The sequence below is a fragment of the Saccostrea cucullata genome, unplaced genomic scaffold, assembly GCF_032062105.1.
Source record: "Saccostrea cucullata isolate Sc308-1 unplaced genomic scaffold, CSIRO_AGI_Scuc_v1 ctg376, whole genome shotgun sequence".
In the NCBI taxonomy this organism is placed as follows: Eukaryota; Metazoa; Mollusca; class Bivalvia; order Ostreida; family Ostreidae; genus Saccostrea; species Saccostrea cuccullata.
Genome location: NW_026933720.1, coordinates 445,204 through 472,102, shown reverse-complemented (window position 1 = coordinate 472,102; position 26,899 = coordinate 445,204). Strand labels below are relative to the sequence as shown.

Below are 26,899 nucleotides of genomic sequence, written 5' to 3'. Positions count from 1 at the left end.
TCATTTTCCAGTTCTTTGGAGAAAAAACTTCTAAGAATTATCCACTTTTCTGAACTTGTGACATGATATGAAGTATCCTCCAAAGAAAAAAAATGTTTGTATCATCCGTCCTTAAGCATAAAATTAAGCTTGTTAACAACACGGTGAAATTAATAATAATGGGAATTTGGACAGATTATTGGAAGATCTCTTATCTAGAAACTACGTTTAATTCTTTATTGTTAATAAAAAAAATGAAGCAACTTTTTATATCAGCTTTAGAGTATTTGTGTGTACAATCAGAATGTTTTTAAACGGAATTAATTTGCAAATGACGAAAGACAAAGTAAGCAAGTTTAAGAGTTTCATTCCAATTAATCATCTCTTGCGCTTGTGTCCTTTTCCATTATGTTATGGTCTATGTTGTTTAAATTAAACCCTCAAGAAATTTTATATGGATATATTAGTTCTATTGAAACTGCTTTTGGGACGTTAAATTTAATCATGCTGGTTACAAAGCAATAAACTGTATAATGAATTGTAAATGGAAAATTATATCAACACTGTCTTTACATGCTTACTTTGAAGTACTTAGACATTAAAGATTTCCCATCCTTCTATCCAATAAGAAAGCAGGCATAATAAAGCAAAGTTAGGATTACTTGAAAACATTTCTCAGTCAGTGAAGGATATAATGATAAAACAGGAACATGATTATAAATATTACTGTGTCCATTTTTTCAAAATTTTTGAAATGGATTTCGTTTTTGTGTATCATCTATAAATATTTTTTTCTCGTAATTCCATGATGTGCTTTTTGTCAAATCATTTATGACAGAAATAAAAAAATATATATATAAACAAAAACGAGTTCCAGTTTTAATTTGAATAGCAGCTCTCAACGAAATCAAAAAACCATGCCATTAATTTATCGTAGAGAATTGTTATAAATAGAGTTGAGATCGTTTTGATGGTATTGTTGATTTGATTTTGGTGTATATATTATGTGATTTCGTGATTTCAAGTTTTCCAAATATTCTTTGGAATTTATGTATTTTGGTTTGATTTACACCACTTCTTAAATATTGTTGTACAGTACTCCTGAAGCTTCTCCTTTATCACTGTTAACATTTTGGTATGGTTCTCAGGATATAGGCTTGGTAGAACATTTACTGTAACCAGTTTTTTTTACTTTGTTTGTTAGAATTTTTCAAAGTGCGTTAAGAGTCTACATCAATATATTTTACCATGGAGACACTTAACACACTTTGAAAAAAAAATCATATTTAGAAATTAATTTCCATCATAGTAATATTACTATCCCTTTTCTCTGATAAAAACTGCACTAAGACAATAATTATAACATATATAACAATACCATATAACCTGCATCAGTAAATAAAAAAAAGTAGGAGGACAAATAATTGTTGCTGTATCTTTTTATTTTAATAATACGCCTGTGTCTTAAATTTTAGAACACACAACACACGTGATCTCCCATCCGTTCCTGTAGGGCGGACATTTCAGGCTTCCACATCGAGCCTCGACTAGGTAGAACAGGTACCCGTTATTGTTCTGCCTCCCACCAAATACTGCCTGGGGGTGCTGATCCACACAAGAGTAGGTGGAGGCCGCCGGGTGTAAGTATCTTCCTGTCATCAAATAACCGGAGTACTCCTTTCTCCATCCGCCAAAACACGATGTTCTCGCTATTTAAAAATAATCAGATTTAAATCAGAGACTGCTTTGCATTTTTCTAAAATAAGGGGAAAAATCTATTTTTCTAAACTTGTTATACTTTTTAATCTGAATTTGGACAGTTTTATGATGTATATGTATATAACTATGAAATGTTTGAGGAGTTCCTCCTCAAGTTATAACTTGCGTATCTATAAAATCTATCCTTTTAATAACTTTTTATCATGAAGATAAAAAATTTAAAAAGTCAACCTTTAAGATAAAAATTTAAAAAAAAAATCCCCTTCAAAAATGTTGAAGTTCAGATTATTGAAATTTGAATGTAACGTCAGGCGGTTAGATATGTTTGTTATTGTGACATAGGCACAGGCTATTTAACGTAAACGAGTTCTACTTTTCAGTGAATGGTGCTGCACAACCACAAGTAAGAAATGACAAATGTATATGTAGTTTTAGTGATCCAGATCAGGATATAATGGACATGTCTTGATGATCAAGACCAGAGTATATGCATAAGAATTGGCATCAGGCACCGTGGCCAGGAAACGTAGCCAAGCTCACTTTTGATCTCGGTCTCGCTTTTATCAAATAAATATATAGTGGAGAAGTGAGACTGGGGTAAGATTGAGCTTGCTAAGTTTCAATGGCCCCGTAGCCAGAAGTATATGTTTGTTTGTTTGTTTGACATATACTTAGCACCGAGGACCAAGGTGCAGTGATGATTTTTTTTCTTTGCCAGCACCCACTGCGACATGGGACCTTGATTCATTCGATTTTTTCTGAAGAACCTGCCTCTATGTCAAGCACTGGGATACCTGCGACGTTCAATCTAAGGATCAACTCCTTACTTTGCAACTTCAGAGCAAACCCTCTAACCACTGCGCACGCTAGCGACCAAAAGTATACGTCATCTCGTAAAGCATGAACAAAATTATATTGTTACCTGGAATAACAATGGCGGACTTCCCGCTACGAGTCTCGCATACAGCACAAGGCACGTCGTTGTCATGGAGATCTGAGTAAATAATGTTTGTCGGAAGTTCATATTCAGCGCCGTAGATATATCCCCTGAAGGAACTGAACCTTTTGTCGTATCGACTCCACTGAGGGTTTCTGGGTAAACAGAGAGGTTCTACCGCACCACCCTGATGGCCATAATATGACCCACCAGCAAAGCCTAAACAAGTCAGTACACTTATATTGCTTTAAGGAAATTTTGATCTAAATGTATAATCAATCAATTTTACAACATGTATGAGATGGAAAGCAAAATATTATTTATTTTTTTATAACTTCGACAAAAGCGCCATGCAAAACCAGAGGTTACGAGGGCAGTTGGTGCATCCATCAAAGAAAATAGTACTATTTCACAATGAATGATAATTTAAAAATCGTATCAACAATTAGCTATATTTCTATATTTACAATTCATTCTGACAGAGCAGTGATAATGGGCTTTTACATATACCTAAAATTATAGGGAAGGAGTCTTTTTTTCTATAATGCTATTAAAGACTGGAATGCATTATCACTGAAGATCAAGAATATGAGTACTAAACAAAATTTTAAGAGAGCGATTAGAAATACTACATCATTAGGACTTGCCTTCTTTTAATTAAATTTATTTTTTTTTTTTACAAAATAAAACACAAATGTCCAATTAGCTCTTTATTAAGCATCATACGGTTTTTTCTATCAGTGGACCAATTTTTATGTTTGAATTGTATGTAATCATGATATTCTGTGATACTTTTATCTGAATCAATAAAATTTACAAAATGAAATGAAACCTATTATATGATCCCTTACTTGGGAACTAGGCGTTTCTGATACAGTTACCAGAGAATCAAGTATATGCTACCTTACAAGGAAAATAGGTGTTTGATTCCTTCCTAAGAACCAGGTTTAAGAACACTACTAACCCGAGTAGACCATTCCGGCTGTTTTTGGACATCTCTTGTGACCCCAGCGGGTATACACAGCTCCTCCTGGTGAGAAACACGTGACCTCTGGTACTGTGACCACTATCAGGATCCACACAAAACAAAAATAGGATAGGAGCGCCATCTGCAAGTACGTGAGTAGGAAAAAATGGCTAAAATGATAGCATAAAACATTTGTCATAGAGAAAAGGCTTTCAAAAACTTCGTCAAATCTTAAGTATGAAAAGAATCAAGTTATAAAAGAAACAATTCAAAGTATAAAAAGGTTTATATGAGTACCAGTTACACTGTTAGGGTACGACGTAATGATGTTTATAAAAAAGAATAGCCTTTACCCAAAGGATAGTGAAATTTAATTTACCTTTAAATCCTTGAACACAAGAATTCTGAACAATTCAGCAAAGACCAGAATTTATAGAAAAGTGAGTACCTTCTGTCACCCGATATTTCAATACTCTCAAATATTTATTTTAAAATGTAAATCAACACAGTGTATCTATTAAAGTGTTTCTTGTATGATTAATTGATTAAATAGAATGTTTATTTTATGATAAGATATTAAAGTTGTACTTTATTTTTTATAAAGTACCCTGATGCCTGCTTAAATATTAGTTACACTGCGTTTCTAACAACCGTATTTTGGTTATTCATCTGAAATGTTTTATCTGAATTATATTTCTTTCTCCGTCCACATCAATAGTTGGATGTCATGTCCCCTTTACCTCTGCATCCTCATGTGATTGTAAAGTTAGTATGTATTACTACACAGAAAAGAAAAGTTGTCAGTGGAAGAGCTGAAATCATCTCGTTTGTCGTACAATTTAGTAATCTCTTAGAAGGCAAAGATAATTTCCTTTTTATAGCTTTATCTCGACTTGACATTTATTCAGATATATAAAATTCCAAAATGAGATAGTCTTCTTAGACTCCCAGTGAATTTTGCAATAATGGTAATATTTTATATAAAAAAAACTTTTCCATGCAGTTTTCTAGGATCTAACTCTTTAATTTTTATACCTTGATATTTACAAAAAGAGAGGTTGATAAATAGAAACTCAAAAATATGTTACATAGTTTTGTTACAAATTCCAAAGCTGACATGCAACCGAAAGTTATCTAATGACTATGTATGTTTAGCAAACTGAAGTCAAATCAATTAGGTATCTAACAGATGTCGATATACACTAATGACGTTTTTCCTCTTAAAAGTTTTAAATTTTGTAAAACAAGTAATTAATGAATACAATTTATGTCAGCATTCAAAATTCAGAAGTCTTTATATTTAATATTTTCTAATGGGAAAACATCAAAAAATTACATGAAGAGATGATACCTGTAGTTATTGTAGTTTGAGACTGGTTGAAGATTATCATAATTATATTTTCACAATTCTCTCTATTTTGATATAAATATATATCAAGATCGAAATAGAAATTTAATCAAATTTGCGATAATTAATGTGCGTGTAATCTAAAGAAAGTTTTGCACCAAGTATTGTGTTAAAAGATTAAGAAATAACCCTTTTTTAAAATCTACAAATATACATGTACCAAAGGAATTAAAAGTGGAAAAATGAGACTGAGATCAAAAGTGGGCTCGTCTAAGTTTTATGGCCCTCAGGCCAGGAAATTTCAGAGTTGGGATCAGCTGCCTTTGAGGATTAAGAACAAGCATTATGAATAAATATCAAAAGTATGTTCATTTTATCTTCAAAATACATGTACGCGTCGCTGGTTCTTATTCCACTGTGGGTAGTGGAGACTAATCCTTCAGATGAGACTGTTTAGAGCGAGGACGTCCCATGTCACACTAGATGCTGGCACGAAAAAGAGGTTTATAAATTGTTAAGTGTAGATTAAAACTCTGAAACGTTTGCAACAGGGTTATTTCTTAATCTTTTAACAGTACACTAGGTACAAAACTTTCTTTGTTTGTGCCCCTTTGACTGTTTTGTAATGTTTTGAGATCGATCCCTGTTCATTATCTTCACGACACACGTTTGATTTTACAGATAACGCACAGGTAAGTAATGGGAAGCTCTTTTATGATGCCTCTCAACACACCTCTCTAGAAAAACAATATATAACGTAAATGATTGCTGGATTCAATTTATTTCAAAGATAAATGTCTCATAGTTTCGAACACACGACACAGGAGATTTCCCATCCGCTGTGGTACGGCGGACACTTCAGGCTACCACAGCGGGCCTCCACCAGGTAGAACAGGTACCCGTTATGGTTCTGATGCCCTCCCACTGCGGCCCGGGGGTGCTGATCCACACAGGAGTAGGTGGAGGCCGCCGGGTGAGTGTATCTACCAGTCATCAGGTAGCCGGAGTACTCCTTTCTCCATCCGCGATAACAGGACGTTCTTGCTATGAATTAAGTGAATTCAATTAAAGGAACAGCCAAACGGAATTCAAAGACGGAGTATTGATTTTAACTAGATCTAGATCATTGATTGAAAGCCGTTCATAATTTTCTGGATATTGTTTTATCGATAAAGTATAATACTTTCACCAATAGATAATATCATTATTTCAATATTTTAAATTTGAATTCTCTGTTACGGTAAAAATCGAATCAAATTTGGTTTTAAAAAACATATACACAGATCTACATTTATTAAACTATAGAAGATATAAGCAATAGCAAAAAATGTTTTCATTATAATTTTTATATCAAAACATGTAATCTTGACAAACCTGGAATAACCATTACGTCTTTCCCTCTGCGAGTCTGACAGACAGCACATGGCACATCTTGGTCGTGAAGATGAGAATGGATGAAGTCATGATGAACTTCGTATTCAGCACCGTAGATAAATCCTCTGGGAGCATCTGTTCTTCCGTTATGGCGTCCCCATTGTGGGTGTTTAGGTAAACAGAGGGGCTCCACTGCAGCCCCATGATGTGAATAATGGGATCCGCCAGCAAAACCTTCAAAGCCAGTTAAATTCAATTAGACATTTTTATTAAGTATGAGATGGTCATTGAACAATGTTGAAGGTAAAGTAAGAGCATAGTTGTGTCTCTTTCTCAATTTGGTTAATCGGTTTGAAGTTAATAGGTTTTTAAAGCAAATGATTTTATTCTACCCGACAAATGTTAATTTATGACTTAATGAATTGCTTATATCTTTTTGAGAAACGTTTTCAATTACCGGTATGATATCATTTTAACTGCAAATTTCTTGCATTGACAAATTCATGACGAAAAAGGGGGAAAATATAGAAATAAGTTATTTTCTATTTTTAAGCAACCCTGAGCATACTCTCTACCTGAGTAAATTTTTCTGGCACTTCTTGGACATTCATTATGACCCCAGCGAGTATACACGGATCCCCCAGCCGAGAAGGAACTATCCACATGTTGAACAATCACAAAGGGCAGAATCAACACAATGCAGGTACAGGAAAAGGAAACCATCTTCATGCCTAATGGATGAATATAAAGCAATCAAGAAATTATATTAACATTTCAGTGAAGTCTATATATACTACCATTATCAGGGGTACAACATGAGTGAATTAGCATTTCTAGAATTAAAAATGCCAGAGTGTTTTTTGACTAAGAGTGTTTTGTGACTTGTTAAAAGGTGCCTTCAATATATTTTTTTTAAAAAAAACTTTATCCAAGCATTCTTACCTCTTATTCCAGACAATGTCCTCTCTGTTGACCAGGTTAGGATGGAATTGTCTTTTATAGAAAACACTTCGCCTTCTGTTGCATTTTGTTGCTTCAGTATGCCTAAAAATTCAAACACAGTAAATTGACACATACAGTTATATTTCATTTTCTTGTGTAATCAATTGACTAACATACTCATTAATGTGTCAGTTTTATAATAAATAATTTACAACTTTGTTGAAAGTAATAATCGTTTAATTGAATTGTGTTTATAAAATTCTTACTTTCATATTTACTCACCTTGAAATGAGATATCAGTGTGTTCATCTAACTGGAAGTGTCTTAACTTTTCCTTTAAATGGAGAATCAATTTGAAAAAAAAAAGTATAATTTAATATGTAACTTATCTACATAATTTCATCATTAATTGTATTTTATTATAATGATACTTTTAACATTCATGTATGATCAAATTCATTTTAACCATACTAACTCAACTCATCAAGCAATTTACTGACCTAGTCTCAATGTATATTAAAAACATTGATACACAATGGAGACTTAAATAATTGCTTTCATTTCCTCTAAGAAAAATTTCCTCATAGTGTCAGGTATTGAAAAACAGGATTTGTAAAATAGTAATGTTTTTGTCAGTGAGTTTCAATTCTGGTCATCCCATTAATATTCCTTTATTCCAGAAATTTAAACATGATCATCTGAAACAGTTTTTCCTTTACAAATTAATTTTTTTATTGTTTTAAGGATAAATTCAGGATGTTATATGGTATAATTAAAAAAACTAACCAGAAAATTACGCCAATTTTGATAGATTTGCAGGCACAAAAAAAAGAGCGAAAGATAATGACCTTACAAATAAATTTCTGATTGACAGAAATTCAATGGCGAAAAAATGTAAAAATGAACAAACATCAATAAAATTCTTTTTCTACACTTTATACAACTATCCCCTAGGATGATTGAAAATTAACATTTTTGGACCTAATATACAGCTTTTTTCACTAAAATTTAATTTTTTTTGTTGCCTTGCAAAATAACTTTGTTAAAAATACTTTGATTGTACTGAGTAAAACTTAACATTTACAATACGTGAAATTATATATAGCAATTTGTACTGGTGTGAGTTTGTTTCTCATATGATAAAAGTTGCATGTGAAATAAAAACCATAGAGTTTGTCAAATCTGTTTCATTTCTCGACATTCTACTAGAAGTGAATGGTATTTAAACCTTACAAAACAACTTTATGATAAACGTGGTGACTTAAACTTCTTTTCTCTCATCAACTTCCCTTACTTATGTAGTAATATACTCGTCAACTGCAATTTTCTGAAGAAAAAAAAACGCCTGTAGAAATATCGAGAACCCCTTAATATTGATCTTTTAAAAAATGCGATTTAAGGTCCTCATTACAATGTAACTATATGCAATGACGTGTTCAGCAGGACTTTGTTTGCTACTCGTGCTTGATATCTGGGCCCTGGAGATTTTTTTGGTAATTAAAAAATTGAAGAATATTACTGTTCATGACTGCATCAAATCCTTTGTCGGCAAAATGAAAGATGAAGAACTGTGTTGCTTGAGCGTCTTTCTCTTGCAAAAATCAACGGCTTAAAAAGTATATTTGCAAAATCAATAATCACAGATCCGAGTCCATATTCAGGTGTAGAAGAATGGAATCCTTAAATGAACTTTCATTGACTTTTTTATAACAATAATTTAAAACATTCAAATGACGGCGTAAAAATGAGGTTGGTGTAAATGTGATGTAGGCATAACTTTCTTTACGAAAGGTCGACCTAATTTTAAAAAGACATCGTGTATGATACGTTTCTTGTAAGGCCGATGTCCTTACAGAGTGGACTGGAAAAATTCCCAATAATATAGATACATGTAATGGCTTTGCTACCCGCTCTCAACAGAAGGGAGTACTTAATAACAGGCGATTAGTAAAATGTATTTTTTTTTCTAGAATTCAAACTCGGACAAGAGCTTGATTAGTTCATTAAAGCTGTCGATATTAACGCATTTTGAAAATAAAATCATTTTTTAAAGTGAGTAACCTTGGTCCCAAATTTATTTTTTTCTAAGTGCGTATTTTTTCATAATGCGTTGTAACACCCCATCTTACCCCACTAGGACAACGTCGTGACAAATATATGAAAGTACATTACAATGAAGATGCCTCTATATAAATTAAATATTTTTTTCTAGCTCAGAAGTTCCTGGGAAAATGTTCTTTTAAAGATAACATTAATTTTCACTGCATGTATAAAATCCCCTTGGAAGAATGTGTGGTCTTACATTTGAACAAATAAAATTGAATTCCCAATCCAAAGTTTTTGTGGGAAGTTTGGTTGAAATTAACTTAGGGATTTTTGAAAAAAAAGTATTTGAAAGGTTTACAGACGGAAAGAAAATACATACAGGAGACGGATAAAACGTTTTCAGAAAGGTTTACTCAAGCAATTGGCTCAGGAATACATAAAAAAACAAAACAAACAAAATCACCAATCAAAATATACTGTATTTTTTATTTTCAGAATGAGTGAGTGTCTTAGTCCTTAGAACAAACGACACAGGTTAGTTCCCTTCCTTCTTTGTATGGGGGACACCTTAAGCTCCCGCGATGACATCGAGACTCTACCGGATAGAACAGGTAGCCATCTTTATTTTCAGATCCCCCGTCCAGAGATTGAGATTGTTCATCAAAACAAGAGTAGGTTGAGGCGGCTCTATGAGCAAAATTTCCGCTCATCAGATACCCAGAATACTCCTTTTTCCATCCAGAGTAACAAGTTTTTCTGGCTACAAAGTAACGAAAACATACAAAATAAATTATTGCATTGTATTGGCATAATCAAGCAATCAGTAAAGTATTCACAGGTGCACCCTATCATACCTGCATACGGAGTTTATATATCTAAGTTGATTCGATATGCAAGAGCATGCTCTATACGTTTGAACAATTTCTAAAACGAGATAAACTATTGACAAACAAGTTGATGAAATAAGAATTTCAGAAGTCTCGTTTAAAGTCATCATTTCGTAAGTTCTATGGTCAATACAATGACCTTGTCAGCAAATACAAATTACCGGTATCATTGAGTCAAAGACTGACTGACTTTTATACTAATTGTTAGGCCACTAGTTACACACTGAATTGACGACAGATTTTTCGTTTTTTTTTTTTCGATCATGACAAGGAGAACACAACTGAGGCCTGTTCAGCAGAGCCAACGTTCGCGAGCGCTCACCAAAATTCCTTATACCTCAAATAGTAATTTTTTGCGAGCGTTTGCGAACGTTTGCTCTGCTGAACAGACCACTGGTGGAACCGGTCTGCAGGGGATGCTAACTGTTCCATGACACCTGATCCCTTCTCTGATGATTTGGAGGTCTGTGTTTGCTCTTCTTCTATTTTGTATTGTTTTTTGGACTTTGATATTGAATACTTTTCGTTATCTCTATATCCTTCCTCTACACCTTCATACTGAGGTAGACAAATTTAAAATGTTGCATGGAAACAGAAAGAAATCTGGACAAGCTGGCCTCGAATATGAAACTCCAACAAGACATAACTCCTGCTAAAACTTGTAACAAAAGAACATTTTAAGATCTGTTTACATAAATTCCCTTGTAAATGAATAATTTCCACTGTAACCCCAACCAAGAAATTTCCTCTTCTTTAAATAGTATCCCGTGTGGCGCAGTGGTTAGAGCGTCTGATCTAGAGTTGTGAAATAAGGAGTTGATCCTTACGTCGCGGGTTCGAATCCCACTGTGAGACGTGGATACCGGTCTTTCCGATGAGACCGTATAAACCGAGGTCCCTTGTCAGTAGGTGCTGGCACGAAAAAGACCCCTCCCTGCTCAAAGGTCCTCAGTGCTGAGTATACATGTAGTAATGTAGTACAAAATTTTCAGTTCTCCATCGGCAAGTGGTGGCGTCTCCATATCTATTGTTGTTTTAGAAGTTATAGGAGATAAAAGGACAAAAGTTAAATCATATACCCGGTTACAAAAAAGACAAACTACGGTACTAGTATTTGATTCGAGTGGAATTTAAGACAACAAAACTATTTGATGAAGACATCCATGTAATCCATGCCTCTCTAGATTTCTTCTAATCATGTGTTCCGACAAACCTGGTATAACAAAGACTGACTTCTGGCCAAGAGTTTCGCACACAGCACACGGCACATCAAGGTCCTGGAGATGATGAAGGCGAAAGACCCCAGTGTGCTCGTACTCAGCTCCATAAACAAATCCTCTTTGATGTTCTCCGTAATCGTAATATCTGCCCCACTCTGGGTCTTTTGGAAGACAGAGTGGTTCTACAGCAGCCCCGGGATGGAGATAATGAGAGCCACCAACATATCCTTTAAACAATGGAAGAACAACTCAAACTTTATGAAATATTCATTGCTTTTTTAATTAAAATCAATAACATCTGGTTCATAATTTAAAAACAATAATTCTAAAATCCATTTTAGTTTCAGACAAAGCTTGCATTTACTTTCATGTATACCCGTACATATGTTATATTTTAGTCATGTTTTGTTTTTTTTAACAGTGATGCAGGCAAGTGTATATGATTTTATATATACTGGAGGAGGTGTCGAAACATTTTGTGATTGACTGATTGTATTTTGTTTAACGTCCCTCTCAAGAATTTTTCACTCATATGGAGACGCCACCGCTTGCCTGTGGAGAGCTGCAAATTACCTGCCCCACTCTGGGTCTTTTGGAAGACAGAGTGGTTCTACAGCAGCCCCGGAATGGAGATAATGAGAGCCACCAACATATCCTTTAAACACTTGAAGAGCAACTCAAACTTTATGAAATATTCATTGCTTATTTGATTAAAATCAATAACATCTGGTTCATAATTTAAAAACAATAACTCTAAAATCCATTTTAGTTTCAGACAAAGCTTGCATTTACTTTCATGTATACCCGTACATATGTAATATGCTAATCATGTGTGGCACATTGGTAAAAGAAATGTTTTTTGTTTAAGGTATCCGATCCATATTAGCCTCAGATTCAATAGAACTGAATGCTTAATAGATATGTATGGGCTGAATACTCATTTTATTTAGAACTAATTTTCATCTTTGAGTATCAGAATGTAACGTTGGGACATGTCCTAATTTGTTATCTTTTCCTGCCATTGACGAGTTATCTCCCTTTGATTTTACTAAATAAAAAATTAATTTAATTGTATCATTTTTAATTGTTTTACTATTCCCAATGATCAAATACATCTTTCCACCAGAGCATTTTTGATATTTGTAGTATTTATTTTTTTTATCTTAAAAAACTTACCTCCTTCTATAGACTTCAATGCAATCTTCAATAATTAATTTCTGCTTAGGTAATAAAATTTTTGAAAATTTCTATTGGTAAATCCCTTTCTACTCTAAAATGCTTTAAAATAATATCAGGATATTTTACAAAGAATTGATAGTTAAGGAGGCTGGGGGTCAACAAATAAATCACAAATTAACCACCAGATTTAACTTATTTTTAGATACGATATCTTAAGCTGTCAACTATCATTTGTCAAAGAAAAAAAATCATTTTAGTTTTAAAATTTAATCATTTTGTATATCTTTGGAGCATATATGCATATATATGTATATATGGAGCTCTTCTTTTAAAGGAGATCGAAATAGTCTAAAAATGGCTGCCACCCCCAGCTTCTTTAAGGTTAGAAAATTTGGTCCTACTATGGGTTGGATACCTTAATTAAATCTTCTTTTTTAAAATTTGAAAAAGGGCTTGTTTTTTTTAACAGTGATGCAGGCAAGTGTATATGATTTTATATATATTGGAGGAGGTGTCGAAACATTTTGTGATTGACTGACTGTATATTGTTTAACGTCCCTCTGAAGAATTTTTCACTGATATGGAGACGCCACCGCTTGCCGGTAGAGAGCTGCAAATTTTATCTTATACTCGGCACTTAGGGCCATTGAGCAGGAAGGGATCTTTTTCGTGCCAGCACATACTGCGACACGGGACCTCGGTTTATACGGTCTCATCCGATGGACCGGTCCCCACGTCCCACAGTGGGATTCGAACCCGCGACTTAAGGATTGACTCCTTACTTCGCGACTCAAGAGCAGAACCTCTAACCAATGCGCCACGCGGGCGACCGAAACATTTTGTGTGCACTCATTTTACTTATAAAAAGATTATTTCAGAGCATCGTCAGAATACATTACTTACCTGAGTAGATTAAACTTGCTGTTTCAGAACAGTCCGTACGACCCCAGCGAGTATATACAGACCCTCCGGGTGAAAAACATTCCGCCGTTTGAAAAATTAACGTTATCAAGATCAGCACAACACATAAAGGGTCCATGAAGTTCATCTTAAAGAAATAAAAACACCATGAACATTTCATTTAAGATAATAAGAAAAATCTTAGTATTTATAACATACCAGGATTAGATGAAAATAAGGCTTAGGAGAAATATGCAAAATAGGCTCTCTAAAATATATTTGATGTAATATGCCATTAAAGACATTTAGAATGAATGAAAACAAAGAATTTTTTTTTCAAAAAACCGGAACTCTTTCAAGTTACAGTCATATGGTGCTAAAAGTTAAGATGTGAATTATAATAACAAGTATTTCAGATCAAATGACTAAAAATAAAAATAGATGATGAAAAAAGTTTATTATTCCGTATGGAGTAAACGAACAGTATCCCTTCTCAACAGTCCATGAAACAATACAGATCAGGAGCAGAGCAAACACGGACTTCCAAAACATCAGAGGAGGGATCAGGTTCCATGGAGGAGTAAGCATCTGCTGACCAGTCACACCAGCTGTGTGCTCTTTTTCATGATGGGGGAAATGATTTTATGATGTTTTATAGTGATGATGGATTTTTTGCTTAAGAAATAATAAGCTAGCATAAAACTTACTTTTAACCCCATACTTCTCAATATCTGTTGACCATTAATTCAGAAAATGATGGTCCTTTATAGAAAACCATGTAACTTCTACTTCTCCGTAATTTCAATCCAACAAATAGTTCAATTTTGTGTAGGAAGTCTTAATTAAAAAAATTGTGAGAGGCTTCCTTTTCTTATCGCGTAAACTAATTTTCTTTATCAAGATTTAAATACTAAAATTACATAGACATCCAGCAACACATGCAAGTTTTTTCCTCTCAAGGTCGAGCACGTACTTGAAAAGTGTAAGACCTAATTACACTAAATAACAACATCAGCACGACCTAAATTCTTATGAATTGTCAAAACAAAAAGATACTTCTAGTTTTTTTCAATACATAAAAGAAATCTTTTCATAACTTGCAAAAATGACCTAATCTTGAGAAGGATTCAGGAATTATTTTGCGTCAGTCATGACACAAACCTCAACTGAGATATTGTTTTTAACTCTGATCTGCATTGAAAGTTTTGTTACAGAGTTTCATTCAAATCTGTCCCGAATTAGACAGAAAGTACTGTGTGACTTGGATGCTGCGGTGAGCATTACATGGATTTCAAATTACAAAATTTGGCAAAAGTTGAACTTTATTTAATAAGCTACCGCGTTGAACTTTTGTTGTTTTCTTGTCTCATAGTTTAAAATATACTGATTCATTACAGGATAATGGATTTAGGAATGAAAAGTATACGTCTGCTTTCGTAACTAGTTCTAAAGAAGTGGCATTTTGTCTTAAAAAAAAGAGGGGGTAATGAGAACTTTTGTATAATTGTCTTTTCTGAAAAAGTTCTATGGTGATTTCATTATTCGTTACCACTGTGTTTCATATCTATAGACAAGTTGATGAAACAAGAATATCAGCAGTCTCGTTTAAAGTCATTATTTCGTAAGTTCTATGATCGATAGTATGTTATTGTCAGCAAATACAATTTATCATATACTAGTAGTCAAATGCTGAATGACGTTTTTCATACTCAATGTTAGTCCATTATTGACACACTGAATTGACGACGGATTTTCCGTTACTAGTATTTTCAGATCATGACGAGGAGCACACGGCGGGTGTGACCGGTAATCAGGGGATGCTCACTTTTCCATGGCACCTGATTCCACCTCTGATGTTTTGGAGGTCCCTGTTTGTGTTACATTAAAGTTTTGCAATTAAAAAAAAATCAAAACTATCTATAACAACCTCGAGTATGTTATAGACGAGTATGTTTTAGATAGTTTTTAATTTTTTAAATTGCAAAACTTTAATGTAACATTTGCTATGCTCCTATTTTGTATTTTTTATTGGACTTTTGATCTTGACTACTGTAAGTTCGTTATTTCCATCTATTTCATATTCATACATATTTAGAATTTTTATTTTGCACCGGCTTTGCTCTAATGTCTTTAAATTAAGGATTTTGAAATTGTTTATGACTTAACATTTTGAACCATTTAAGAATATTATATCTTTTTAAAACTGAAATGATTTTTGCTTTTTCCTGATAAATGTTCTTATGTAAATTGTAAGCAGTGTGGTCTTTGGGCCATTTGTTTAAGATTTAGCATTCGCTTGGTTTGATTTTAATCCGGACACAGGAAATAGGTATTTCTACAGACTCCTTTAAAAGCGTCATTTCGTTCCATAATTGACACGAGGCCTTGTCAGAAAATACATTTTGTAATTCGTGGTCTTAAATTTGAACAAATTTGAATTCTCCTTCCAAAGGAAACTTGGTTGAAATTAACTGCAAGGGATTCTCAAAAATGACAAATACTTAAATATGAAAAATTAAAAGGAGAAGAGACAGACGACGGACGAAACAAGTTTAGAAGGGCTGGCTCACCTTAGTTTTTGGCTCAGGTAAGTTAAAAATGAACAAAGTCAAAGTATGCAGTATGTTTTTATTTTCATAATGAGCGACTGTCTCAGTCCTTAGAACAGACAACACAGGTAAGTTCCCTCCCTTGATGGTAGGGAGGACACCTTAAGCTGCCGTGTTTACATCGAGATTCTACCGGATAGAACAGGTAGCCATCTTTGTTCTCCGATCCCCCATGTAAAGGCTGTGATTTTTCATCAAGACAAGTGTAGGTGGTGGCGGCTCTGTGATCAAATTTCCCGCTCATCAGATACCCAGAATTCTCCTTTTTCCACCCAGAGTAACAGGACTTTCTTGCTACAAATAAACAAACGCAAAAATTACATTTAAATATTTTCTTCACTTTTTATGAGAATTTTTTTTAAATTTCTTGCAAGAAGTTTGACTGACAGAGAGAGAGAGAGGGGGGGGTCATCAAATATTTTTTTTTTAAAATATTTGAAGTCATTTCTTCGTAGTCTATTGAGTCCCATATCAAATCCAATGGTCCCATATCATATGTAAATTTAAATCAGGACACTTCTTTCTAACTTTGAAACAATATCGTCTGCAAATTTTTGTGTTGGTTTTCATAATCATTTATTGAGTTCTACATGTAGCTTAGACATGGAGAGATTTTGAAGGAATATAAGAAATAAAAAAAAATGAAATAAAAAGAAATATACAATGCATACAAAGCCGAAAAGTATCTAAACCTCAAAACCAAGTCTGAAAAATGCAGATTTTTTGGGAAAATGACAGAATCTGGAGAGGAATTTCATGCTAGCAATAAGATAAGTGTTATAACTCCTGCTAAAACTGCATCCATTTTAACTATCTTTCGTAACTAATATTTTAAGATTTTTTTTCATATATAACCTTGTAAAAAGCTATAACTTCTGCTTTTACATCACCTGAAAAGTGCCTTCTTTTCTAAACACCTATCAAACGCGTTACCAGCCTTGTCTTTTTAGAGGTTATGGGAGAGAAGAGAGGGAAAATAAAATTCACAAAAAACACAAAAAGTTCAAGAAAAGGCAGGTTATTTTTTAATGGGATTTTACAAATCTATTAATTCAAAATCATTTCAAACCCCCTCCTCGCTTGGTTCTTCAAATTATATGTTCCGAAATACCTGGTATCATAACAACTGACTCGTGGCCATGGGTTTCGCATACAGCACACGGCACATCATTGTTGTGGAGGTTAAGGCGAAAGACCCCAGTATGTTCATACTCAGCTCCGTAAACAAATCCTCTGTCGTTGTCTACTGTTCGATCTGAGTACCTGCCCCACTCTGGGTCCTTTGGTAGACAGAGTGGCCCAGTATGATGGTAAAAAGATCCTCCAACATATCCTTTAAAACAAATAAAACAACTTTACTAATGAGATATACATTGCTTACTCTGGTATTGAGAGAATAATTTAAGTGTTGTAATTAGCAAGGCTTTTAAACTGGATAATTGATTGTATACTGTTTAACGTCCCTCTTCAGAATATTTCACTGATATGGAGACGTCACCATTGCCGGTGAAGGGCTGCAAATTTAGGCCTATGCTCGGCACTTACGGCCTTTGAGCAGGGAGGGATCTTTATCGTGCCACACCTGCTGTGACACGGGGTCTCGGTTTATACGGTCCCATTTAGTCGCCTTTTACGACAAGCAAGGGGGTACTGAGGACCTATTCTGACCCAGATCCCCATTGAAAAAATAATTTATCACTTATCAATTTTCGACTAGTTGATTGATTTGAACATATTTTATTGTAATATAATTACAATAATTTCGACTAGTTATTGGAAAGGAATTTATTTTGAAATAATCTGAAATTTCTACAAAGAATGGAGGCGTACAAGGCGATGTCAATGCCCCGCTCTGAGACATTTCTCAATTCTAAAAGTTAATGATAGCGATATATATATATATATATTAATATATGGTTTATACCATCTTTTACACATTTAATTCTGTATTTCAATGTTTTAATTTTATATTATAATTTATTTTATCACTCATTGTTTTAAGATATGTGAAAAAAAGAAAAAGCTTCACGTATGATTCAAACCTCTCTCCATAGCGCAGGGATTGGCACAAGACCGACTGCATTAAATCCTTCGCTACGAAGTATATGCGTTATCAATATCTGTCAGTGTGATTGAAATGAACGTGTTTGTTGAAGCGCAAACTTTTTCAGAAAAGTTCAATTTTCATAAAGAATGGGTTCAGATTCAATTTTTTTTGACAAATGAAATAGGATTCACATTTACGTTTCTATCATTTAAGCGTTTACGAAAAATGGAGATTGACCCATTCGTGTTCAAAATTCGTTTTCATGGCTCTAGTACACCCATTTTCCACTACATATGCTTACTGTCAACTTTGAAAAAAAATTGTCAAAAGATAAGTCGTTCAGTAAAATAAAGTAATAAAAAGTTTTAAAGATGACATTCCCGAGAACATGATTTTTTGAAAAAATACATGTAAAACTTTTCTTTTAATTTTGAAAATTGAGAAATATATTGTCTCAGAGCGGGGGATTGTCCACGCGTCGTACGCCCTGTTTCTTATAATGTTCCATTTGACACCTTTTAAATGGAGTTATATATGGATTTATTACATTCTTAACAATAAATACATTTTTTTATTTGCAAATTGCCCAACGTCACAATAGCCGTACCAGCCCTGCAGAGCTGAAATGGATCTGCTGGGCTGATACTATTAGTTATCCAGGTTCAATCAAGGGTGTACGGGGATTTACCCCGGGTTTTATTCCATACACCCTGAGGCCGAAGGCCTTGATTGAACCTGGATAACGAATTTATTTCCTTCGTACCCATAAAAATTATGCTTTGTAAACATCAAAGTGTGTCTCAATCTATCGATTAGATAACTACGTACTAAAATGCATCGTGACGTCACGTTATTTGGTTTTTATCATAGAGAATGTATGCAATGTGACGTCACGTTTTATTTACACCCGGCTCAAGTCGGGTGCACGGATATTTACACCCGACTTTGTAACCAATCAAAGCTCGTCTTTCAAGCTAGATAGGAAATAATAATCCGTATCAGCCCAGCAGATCCATTTCAGCTCTAGCTTGAAAGACGAGCTTTGATTGGTTACAAAGTCGGGTGTAAATATCCGTGCACCCGACTTGAGCCGGGTGTAAATAAAACGTGACGTCACATTGCATACATTCTCTATGATAAAAACCAAATAACGTGACGTCACGATGCATTTTAGTACGTAGTTATCTAATCGATAGATTGAGACACACTTTGATGTTTACAAAGCATAATTTTTATGGGTACGAAGGAAATAAATTCGTTATCCAGGTTCAATCAAGGCCTTCGGCCTCAGGGTGTATGGAATAAAACCCGGGGTAAATCCCCGTACACCCTTGATTGAACCTGGATAACTAATAATATCATACCCCTTGAAAGTTTAACCATAAATTAAAGGCACTGCGAGCAATGAGCTCACTAAATAAAACACCGCCTTCCATATTATTAAAATGGCAAAGAACATGTTTTGTTCTAGGAGACCCGAAATAAGTGTCAGATCAAAAAGTAAAATAAGAGGTTGCTCAGTGGCATTATATAAAATTAAAAAAAAACTCTGCTTAATCTGATTGTATGTTGTTTGAGTTTTTTCCCCAATCATATAGAGACGTCAACAAATACCTGTAAAACACTTTAAAATTTGACCTTAACTTAGCACTCAGAGCCATTGAGCATTGAGTGATCTTTATAGTGTCAACGCCTGCCGTTACATGGGGCCTTGGTTTCTAAGGTCTCATCCGAAGGACCCGCAACTTTCACTTCAAGTTGCCGAGCGAGTGGCGAAGAACAGTTGCTGCCCATTTAGAGCTACCGTGAACGGTAAAATAATAGAATTTGTGAAAGTATCATTAAATTTTATTTAGTGGTCAGGGATTTATCAGCCTATTTTGGGAAACGCCATTTTTTAGGAAATTGGGAAAAAGTTATCGGCTTTTTGATGAAATTGGGAAAAATAAATATGTTGCTTAAAACATGTATTCACTATTCAGGTTCAATTTATTTACTGCTGTAATTTGGGCTACCAATTAACAGACAATTAAATATGATCCAACTTCATTAATCACCAAACAAGATCAAGTATGAAAAATATAGACTACTAAATGTGTTATGTAAATTTGAATTCAATGAGTATTCATTTTATACAACTTAAGGTAGTATATTTGTGCGCCATGAAATTCCAATTTAGGTTATGGGAGATCATGTTTAGTAGGACCGGTATGTACTTTAGTACATTGTATGTCACAGTAGCAATGACTTGATTTCGTTGTTAAAAAAAAATAATGAAACACAGGTAAAAATTCAAAAGTAAAATACTCATCCTTGCCTGTCCCTTTCAAAATCTTAAAAACTTTTCATATTTAGCAATTTTAGAGCTTCGATCGCGTCAAATAGTAACAGTTACTTCCCGTTTGTATAAAAAGTCGCGTGGTCCTATTTTTAGCAAATGTACATTCTGTATCTTATTGTGAAAAATTCGCGATAATGATGGTTTCGTAAAGTTAGAATTACATGCAAATATGTATGTATTTTTAGTAAATTCAGATAATAATTAAACAACTGAAAACAACATATTAATTTATTGCTAACTTGCGTATTTCTTTCAAAACTATTTTTAACACCTGTGACCTTGAACGGAGGTAACAACCCACGTAGCAAGAAATTCTCGGTTATAAAAAAGGAAGAGAAAAGAAAGAAATTCTTAATATATTTAATACTGTTCCAGGCGAAGTTGTTACTAATCAGACATTTTGTTTTCAACATTACTATCCAATACATGCAAAAATGTTACCAGCTTATTTTCTCCTTTATGCTCCTTAATGTTTTCGCCGCGTCTCAAAACAAGAATGTAAGTCGCCTATACACTTTTCATAAGAAAAAATATACACAATCTTGATTTGCTGTATTGAAACACTATTATAAGATCATTTTCATTTTATGATGAAATGTTTGTAATAAAGAAAATCATACTCAATTATAATCAAGTTAAAATTGTTTGTATCGAAATGGCTTCCTCATTACGATAGTGATTTAGCGGTAAACATCAGACGACCGAAAGTTAATTTGATGGTGACCACGCGTGTCAAACAAGGTGAAGAGAGATACACAGGGACTAGTAGCTATAAATGTCAATCAATTTCAAGTACCCAATGATGGCCCTTAATTTATTTGATTGACAGGGGATACAGACCAGGTAAATCTGAGGGTGGTGCTTATTATCTCGGGCTTTAAGTCCCTGGGGAAATATAATAAACCTGAGACCTGCAAAATAATTTAAACTAAATGCACATTTTCTAAAATATGCATTGAAAATATATTTTTCTATCTGAAATAATGCCTGCAGTTCTTACCATTCACTCGTAGATCAATTGAGCAAGTCAAAATGAGTAAATAAACATATAGAAATACACAATATCACTACTTCAGAAAAAAAACTGAGGAAATTCGGAATAAAAGTTGGCGATGCTTTTAAACATGAGTTACAACTGTACCTTTGCTAAATGAGTTAAATTGAGGAAAATTACAGACAATCAGACAAATTTACATTGTGTTTTTCAAAGGACAATCAAAAAAAGCATTGTTCTGCAATTGGGAAAAAATACTGCCAAATTGGGAAAAATTGAACTCATTTTCAATTGGGAATGGGGCCGAATTCCGGCCCCTGAGAAGGCACTGATAAATCCCTGGTGGTATTCTGGGAGTTGCGGATAAGAGATGGGTACCCTTCAATATTATAAACAGAATGACAGTGTCCATGTTTTGCTATGGGAATCTGTGAAAGTTTCATTCAATTTAATTCAGTGGTATAAGAGGAGTTGCGGATGAGATGTGTAACTCTAAGTAATGTTCTGCAAGACAGCTACAAATTCCCGAAGCACAGCCGATATAAATAAAATATTGAATAGTTCTGTTCATGGGTAAATAACACAAAAACTATTTCACGGTAGGAGTTGATTAGAAAAATTATCACTTCTAATCATTTAATGTTTGGTTTAGGCTTAGAGGAATCCTTACCTGAGTACATTAACTTTGCTGTTTCAGGACAGTTCTCACGACCCCAGCGAGTATATACAGGTCCTCCGGGTGAAAAAACATTCTGCTTCTCGAAAAATTAACGTTGTCAAGATCAACACAACACAAACAGAGGGTATGATGTTCATCTAAAAATAAAAAAAACACACAAAAATTTTAAGTTCTCCCAATAAATTCTAAAATCATTCATAGCATTTAAAGAGAAGACGAAAAATGAGGCTGAAGAAATTTAACGCAGAAGGTAATATATAATATAAGCATTTATCCTGCAACCACCCCTTGCATTGACCTAATAAAGGCAAGCTCCAGACAGCTCAGTATTACGTTACGCTACAACTCCATATCGTTATTCGTAGGGAAAGTAGTCCCGGAGAATCGACACTGTTTGGAGTTTGTAATAAAGGTAACCTAATAAACCAAAGCTTTATCCGGTCACTGCACTGCATGTATTCCGACGTTCTAAAAGCATTGTGACGTCATGCATATTGCAATGTTTGCGCCATGGCGTCATAGTTTCAACTGCAGAGATGTGCCTAAATCTGTCGGAAATAGCTTATTTTGGACGTTTAAATGTTAGAAATATGTTGCAGGATAAACAAAATACATGATAACTCGGCAAGTCTCGCCCTCTATCACGTGTTCTTACCCTCGCCCAAATATTGCTTATATTTCAAGACAGTTACCATGTATTTTATATATATATGTTAGATGGTGATATCAATATACTCATGTAGGTTCATATATATATAAAAAAAAAAACAAAAACAAAAAAGAAAGTATTTCAAACTACATTGTTAAAATATTTTATATCTTAGATTTTAATGAAAAAAATAAAATTTCAGATTAAATGACTGAAAATAAAACCCTATTGAATAAAAATAATATTGCAATGAATTCATGATGTTGTAAAGTAACGATTTCAAGCTTAAGAAAATATTAAGTTAACACAAAACTTACCTTGAATTCCATACCCATATACGTCTGTTGACCAGCCCTTTGAAGACGAGGATTTTTATAGAAGACTATGTACCTTCTGTTGCAGCGTAATTTTAATCCAGCATGTTGACAGTGCAACAGAAATGCGTCTCATGTCTGAAATTTCAATTCTTTTCATCAATAAATTGACTAAATGGATATCAATTTACTAGTATTAGATCAATTTATATTTGCATAGAAAGTTCTCATTTATACATGTAAATGACGCTGCGCTTTTCTTAATTTTTCTTGGGCCTTCATTTACCTTTTCTCTTTCTTATTCATTCAAACTGACAAAATTACGGGTCAGGTTATAATTTTTTTTTCAAAAGATACATGATCTATAAATATCATTTTTTTTTATTTCTTTGGCCTTGTTGGTTTGGAAAACCGAACTGGATGATAAACGATCATGTCTTCGAGGAATCTTTGAAAAATCGTTTTTGTAACGGAACTGAGTGATGAAAACTTTAGTTTTCTTCTGTTTAAAGTTTAGACTAATTATAACTTTTTTGCTTAATTTTTTTGTGAATCAACCATTTCATATCAATTTCCTTTTCCTTTAATTTATTACAAAATTTAAAATATTTTAAAACCGACGTCTCTTCCAAGGCGACCCCATATTCCAATAAAAAATTCTTCCTCTAGTTCATTGCTATGAGGATTTTACCTGATAAAATTAAAACCCATTTCTTACACATGATGTTTAATTTATAGAATAACTTAATTATGATTATCAGGATACCCAAGGTAGATTACTTTTTTACAGTTGTGAAAAAGACAAAAGGGACAAGAATGGGATATATGGAAAGACTTTTTTCACGTTTTAGAAACGTTTATGTTTTATATTAACTCAGCAGTATCTATTGTAATTTTAATGACGTTTCGATTTATTTTAAAGAAAGGAAAAATAAAATGCATTTTTAAATTGTTTTTTATTTCACCCCCCCCCCCTAAATATAACATACGAAGAAAACAAACAACAATCAACCTAAAAAGACCACCAGAACGAAATAAATTGGAACAGAGCAAATGTGGATGCCCGAAATCATCAGAGGTGGAATAAATGCAGTGCCATAGAGGAGTGAGCATTCCCTGTCATGTGCTCCATGTCATGTTTGAGAACAACGGAAAAATCCTTGGACAATTCAGTTTTAAAGTAATGGCCTATCAAAAATGAAAAAGTCAACCATTATTTGATCATATGATTGCTTGTTTTTCCTATCAAGGTCATAGTATTGACCCTAGAAGTGGCAAATGACTTTAAACGGGGCTTTTGTATCCTAAACTAATTTGTATAGTTTAATATATTAGTAGTATTTCTAACAACCAAGCTTCATGATGAGTGTGATAACTTAAACTTTTCAATTTTGCACACTGAATTGTCGTCGGATTTTCCCGTTATTTCCCAATCATGACTAAGAGCACACGGCAGGTATGACCGGTCGGCAGGAGATGCTCATTCCTCCATGCTCCCATCTCTGATGTTTTGGATGTCCGTGATTGCTCTATTCCAATTTTGTATTGTTTTATGGACTTTTGAGCTTGAATTTTGTTCGTTATCTACATATATTTTATGTATGGAAAGTTTTGGTTTGTTAATTAAACTAAAAGACATAAAATATATTTAAAAATTCAAATATTAAAATAGGAATATCTTTAAATCGATCTCAAAGTTCATTCGAATCATTTGAATTTAGAGTTTATTGAATCAATGTAAGAATAAAGAATATTTTTGTCTGATAGAATATGGAGATTATGAACAGTCCTTAAGCTTATATTCCCTTTATGCAATACAGTTCAGGAGCAGAACAAATGCGAACCTCAAAACATTAGAGGTGAGATCAGGTACAACGGCACCCCTACTAATGTTATTGTGATTTAAATTCAAGACACGTGGTTTAGGTTGACCTATTCAAGGATTATAAGGTAGAACCGGTTTTATAAATAGAATTGTCAGTAAACAGGAAATTGCTATAGTCTTTTTCTTTTGAAAACATGTCCTGTAAAAATGTGATTCCAGACCTTTTTGAACGACTTACATGATTTTTAACAGAAAAATAGGGTGGCTAAAGGGGGGGTTAAAATATAAATGTATAATACATTATGGCGAAAATTAGAGCTCACTAGCGACCGATGCGCTGGTAAAAAATATATGTAATTTCATCCACACTGACAAACCTTTGTTTGCCTTATTTGGCTATTGTTATAAATGCGCACAGAGGATCTTACCACGAGCAACTGACCAATGAATAGCAACGTTTACGCCAAATACATGTTTACATGTTTACTTCGAACACGTGGTTCAGTTCAATCTATGATTGTGTCAATGGAGTGCAAAATCAAAAAAATATTCTTATGAACAAAGTACAAAGATTAGAAACTATGAAAGATTTGTTGTTAGCTAGATAACAATATGTTTAATAAAATGTAGTTTGTGTCTACTTTAGAACACCAGCGCTTCAAGTAAGCATTTAAATGGACAGAACTTTGTTTACATAACTATACTCGTGATCACGTAGCCCGGGAATCCACCTGACAATTGTATTCACCGATAGTACAACAAAGGAATTAAGACAGCACAAAATCGCTTTTTTGCAGTATGACTTTGAGAAACCTAGCCTTCCACCATTTATTCAAATGACTTTTTTGTCATTGTGAGCATGAAAAAAAATAGAATTTTAAGAAATGATTTTCATTCACTTCCATGGTTTTCTTTTCTTTCAAGTGTAAAATTCCTGTAGTATTCGTAGTAACCCATAATGCAATTCTAATTCAGCTGATTGGTCATTCAAAGTCATGTTGGTGCCGCATTTGCTAACCTGACGCCAAAAATATAGTCCCGGTTCCCATGCAAAATTTTATCCAAAGAGAAATTTTAATTCATTACTGCAGTAAAGTGTAATATAGAGAATGCTTATTTGAGTTTGAATGAATGTAAGAGAGATCGATTGAAGTACATTTCTACAGATATTATAGGGTGGTGAAAACTGAAATGCAACATAACTTTTCTGTTTACCACATCTCCACGTGCTAGTCACTTCCTAGCCACATTTCCGTGAATAATTTACCCTATCTCGCTGTAGTCTCGCTAACTCTCGCCAGAGCCACTGCCAGAGCTACTCAGAACTCATCGGGCTTTATAATTTGCAGAACACCGAAAAATAAAACGTTCCGAACACATTAGTAGGGGTGAACGGAGGACTGAGCAACCTCAGCCAGTTACACCCGCCGTGGTATTCTTATCATGATCAGTTAAACGGAAAAATCGCAGGATTTCTGTTTGTAAATAATGGCCTAACAATTAGTATGATTCATGGCAATTGACATAATGATGGATTGTATTTGTTTATAAGGTCATTGCGAAATGATGAATTCAAGAGACTGTTCTGAAGAGAAGAGAAAGAGGCTTGGTACATCTTTTTTATCTTTGTTTGTAAGGATATCTATACCATTCAGGAATCCAGTATAGGTATGAAAATTCAAATTCAATTTGATTGTGGGGAATATTAAAGTGTCAAGTACTGAAATATAGTTTTGAGAAGTTCTCTTTTACAGAGGAAATATTTTAGTGTAAGTTGGAATACCACTTGCAAAATAAAATCTAAGGTCCTTTAAAATTCAGTTAAATTAATGAACCTTACAAACAAAGAGAATATGTTGTTATCATTTTTGTCAGCTGGGACCAGTTTTATATAATTTAACACACTTTCCCCTGCATGTTATTCCAAGTTTAGTATTACGAAA

At 33.8% G+C, this 26,899-nt stretch overlaps 4 protein-coding genes across 4 annotated transcripts; all 4 read right to left on the bottom strand.

Moving 5' to 3' along the window:
* Positions 1-1,414: 1,414 nt before the first annotated feature.
* Positions 1,415-3,787, bottom strand: LOC134239072 (short-chain collagen C4-like). Its single transcript, XM_062721228.1, has 3 exons — positions 3,600-3,787; positions 2,621-2,854; positions 1,415-1,688 (listed from the first exon to the last, which is right to left on the bottom strand). The coding sequence occupies exons 1-3, from the start codon at positions 3,742-3,744 to the stop codon at positions 1,444-1,446; spliced, it is 624 nt and encodes a 207-aa protein (XP_062577212.1). The 5' UTR covers positions 3,745-3,787; the 3' UTR covers positions 1,415-1,443.
* A 1,931-nt stretch (positions 3,788-5,718) lies between these two features.
* LOC134239071 (short-chain collagen C4-like) lies at positions 5,719-7,429 on the bottom strand. The gene is made up of 4 exons (XM_062721226.1): positions 7,267-7,429; positions 6,900-7,055; positions 6,325-6,558; positions 5,719-5,994 (listed from the first exon to the last, which is right to left on the bottom strand). Exons 1-4 carry the CDS (start codon positions 7,412-7,414, stop codon positions 5,750-5,752), a joined length of 783 nt encoding a protein of 260 aa, XP_062577210.1. The 5' UTR covers positions 7,415-7,429; the 3' UTR covers positions 5,719-5,749.
* Positions 7,430-9,772: 2,343 nt separating this feature from the next.
* Positions 9,773-14,366, bottom strand: LOC134239073 (uncharacterized). Its single transcript, XM_062721229.1, has 4 exons — positions 14,206-14,366; positions 13,502-13,646; positions 11,413-11,646; positions 9,773-10,072 (listed from the first exon to the last, which is right to left on the bottom strand). The coding sequence occupies exons 1-4, from the start codon at positions 14,215-14,217 to the stop codon at positions 9,822-9,824; spliced, it is 642 nt and encodes a 213-aa protein (XP_062577213.1). The 5' UTR covers positions 14,218-14,366; the 3' UTR covers positions 9,773-9,821.
* A 1,740-nt stretch (positions 14,367-16,106) lies between these two features.
* On the bottom strand, positions 16,107-22,305 carry LOC134239076 (uncharacterized). The gene is made up of 3 exons (XM_062721231.1): positions 22,160-22,305; positions 17,219-17,440; positions 16,107-16,401 (listed from the first exon to the last, which is right to left on the bottom strand). Exons 1-3 carry the CDS (start codon positions 22,167-22,169, stop codon positions 16,151-16,153), a joined length of 483 nt encoding a protein of 160 aa, XP_062577215.1. The 5' UTR covers positions 22,170-22,305; the 3' UTR covers positions 16,107-16,150.
* Between the last annotated feature and the right edge of the window lie 4,594 nt (positions 22,306-26,899).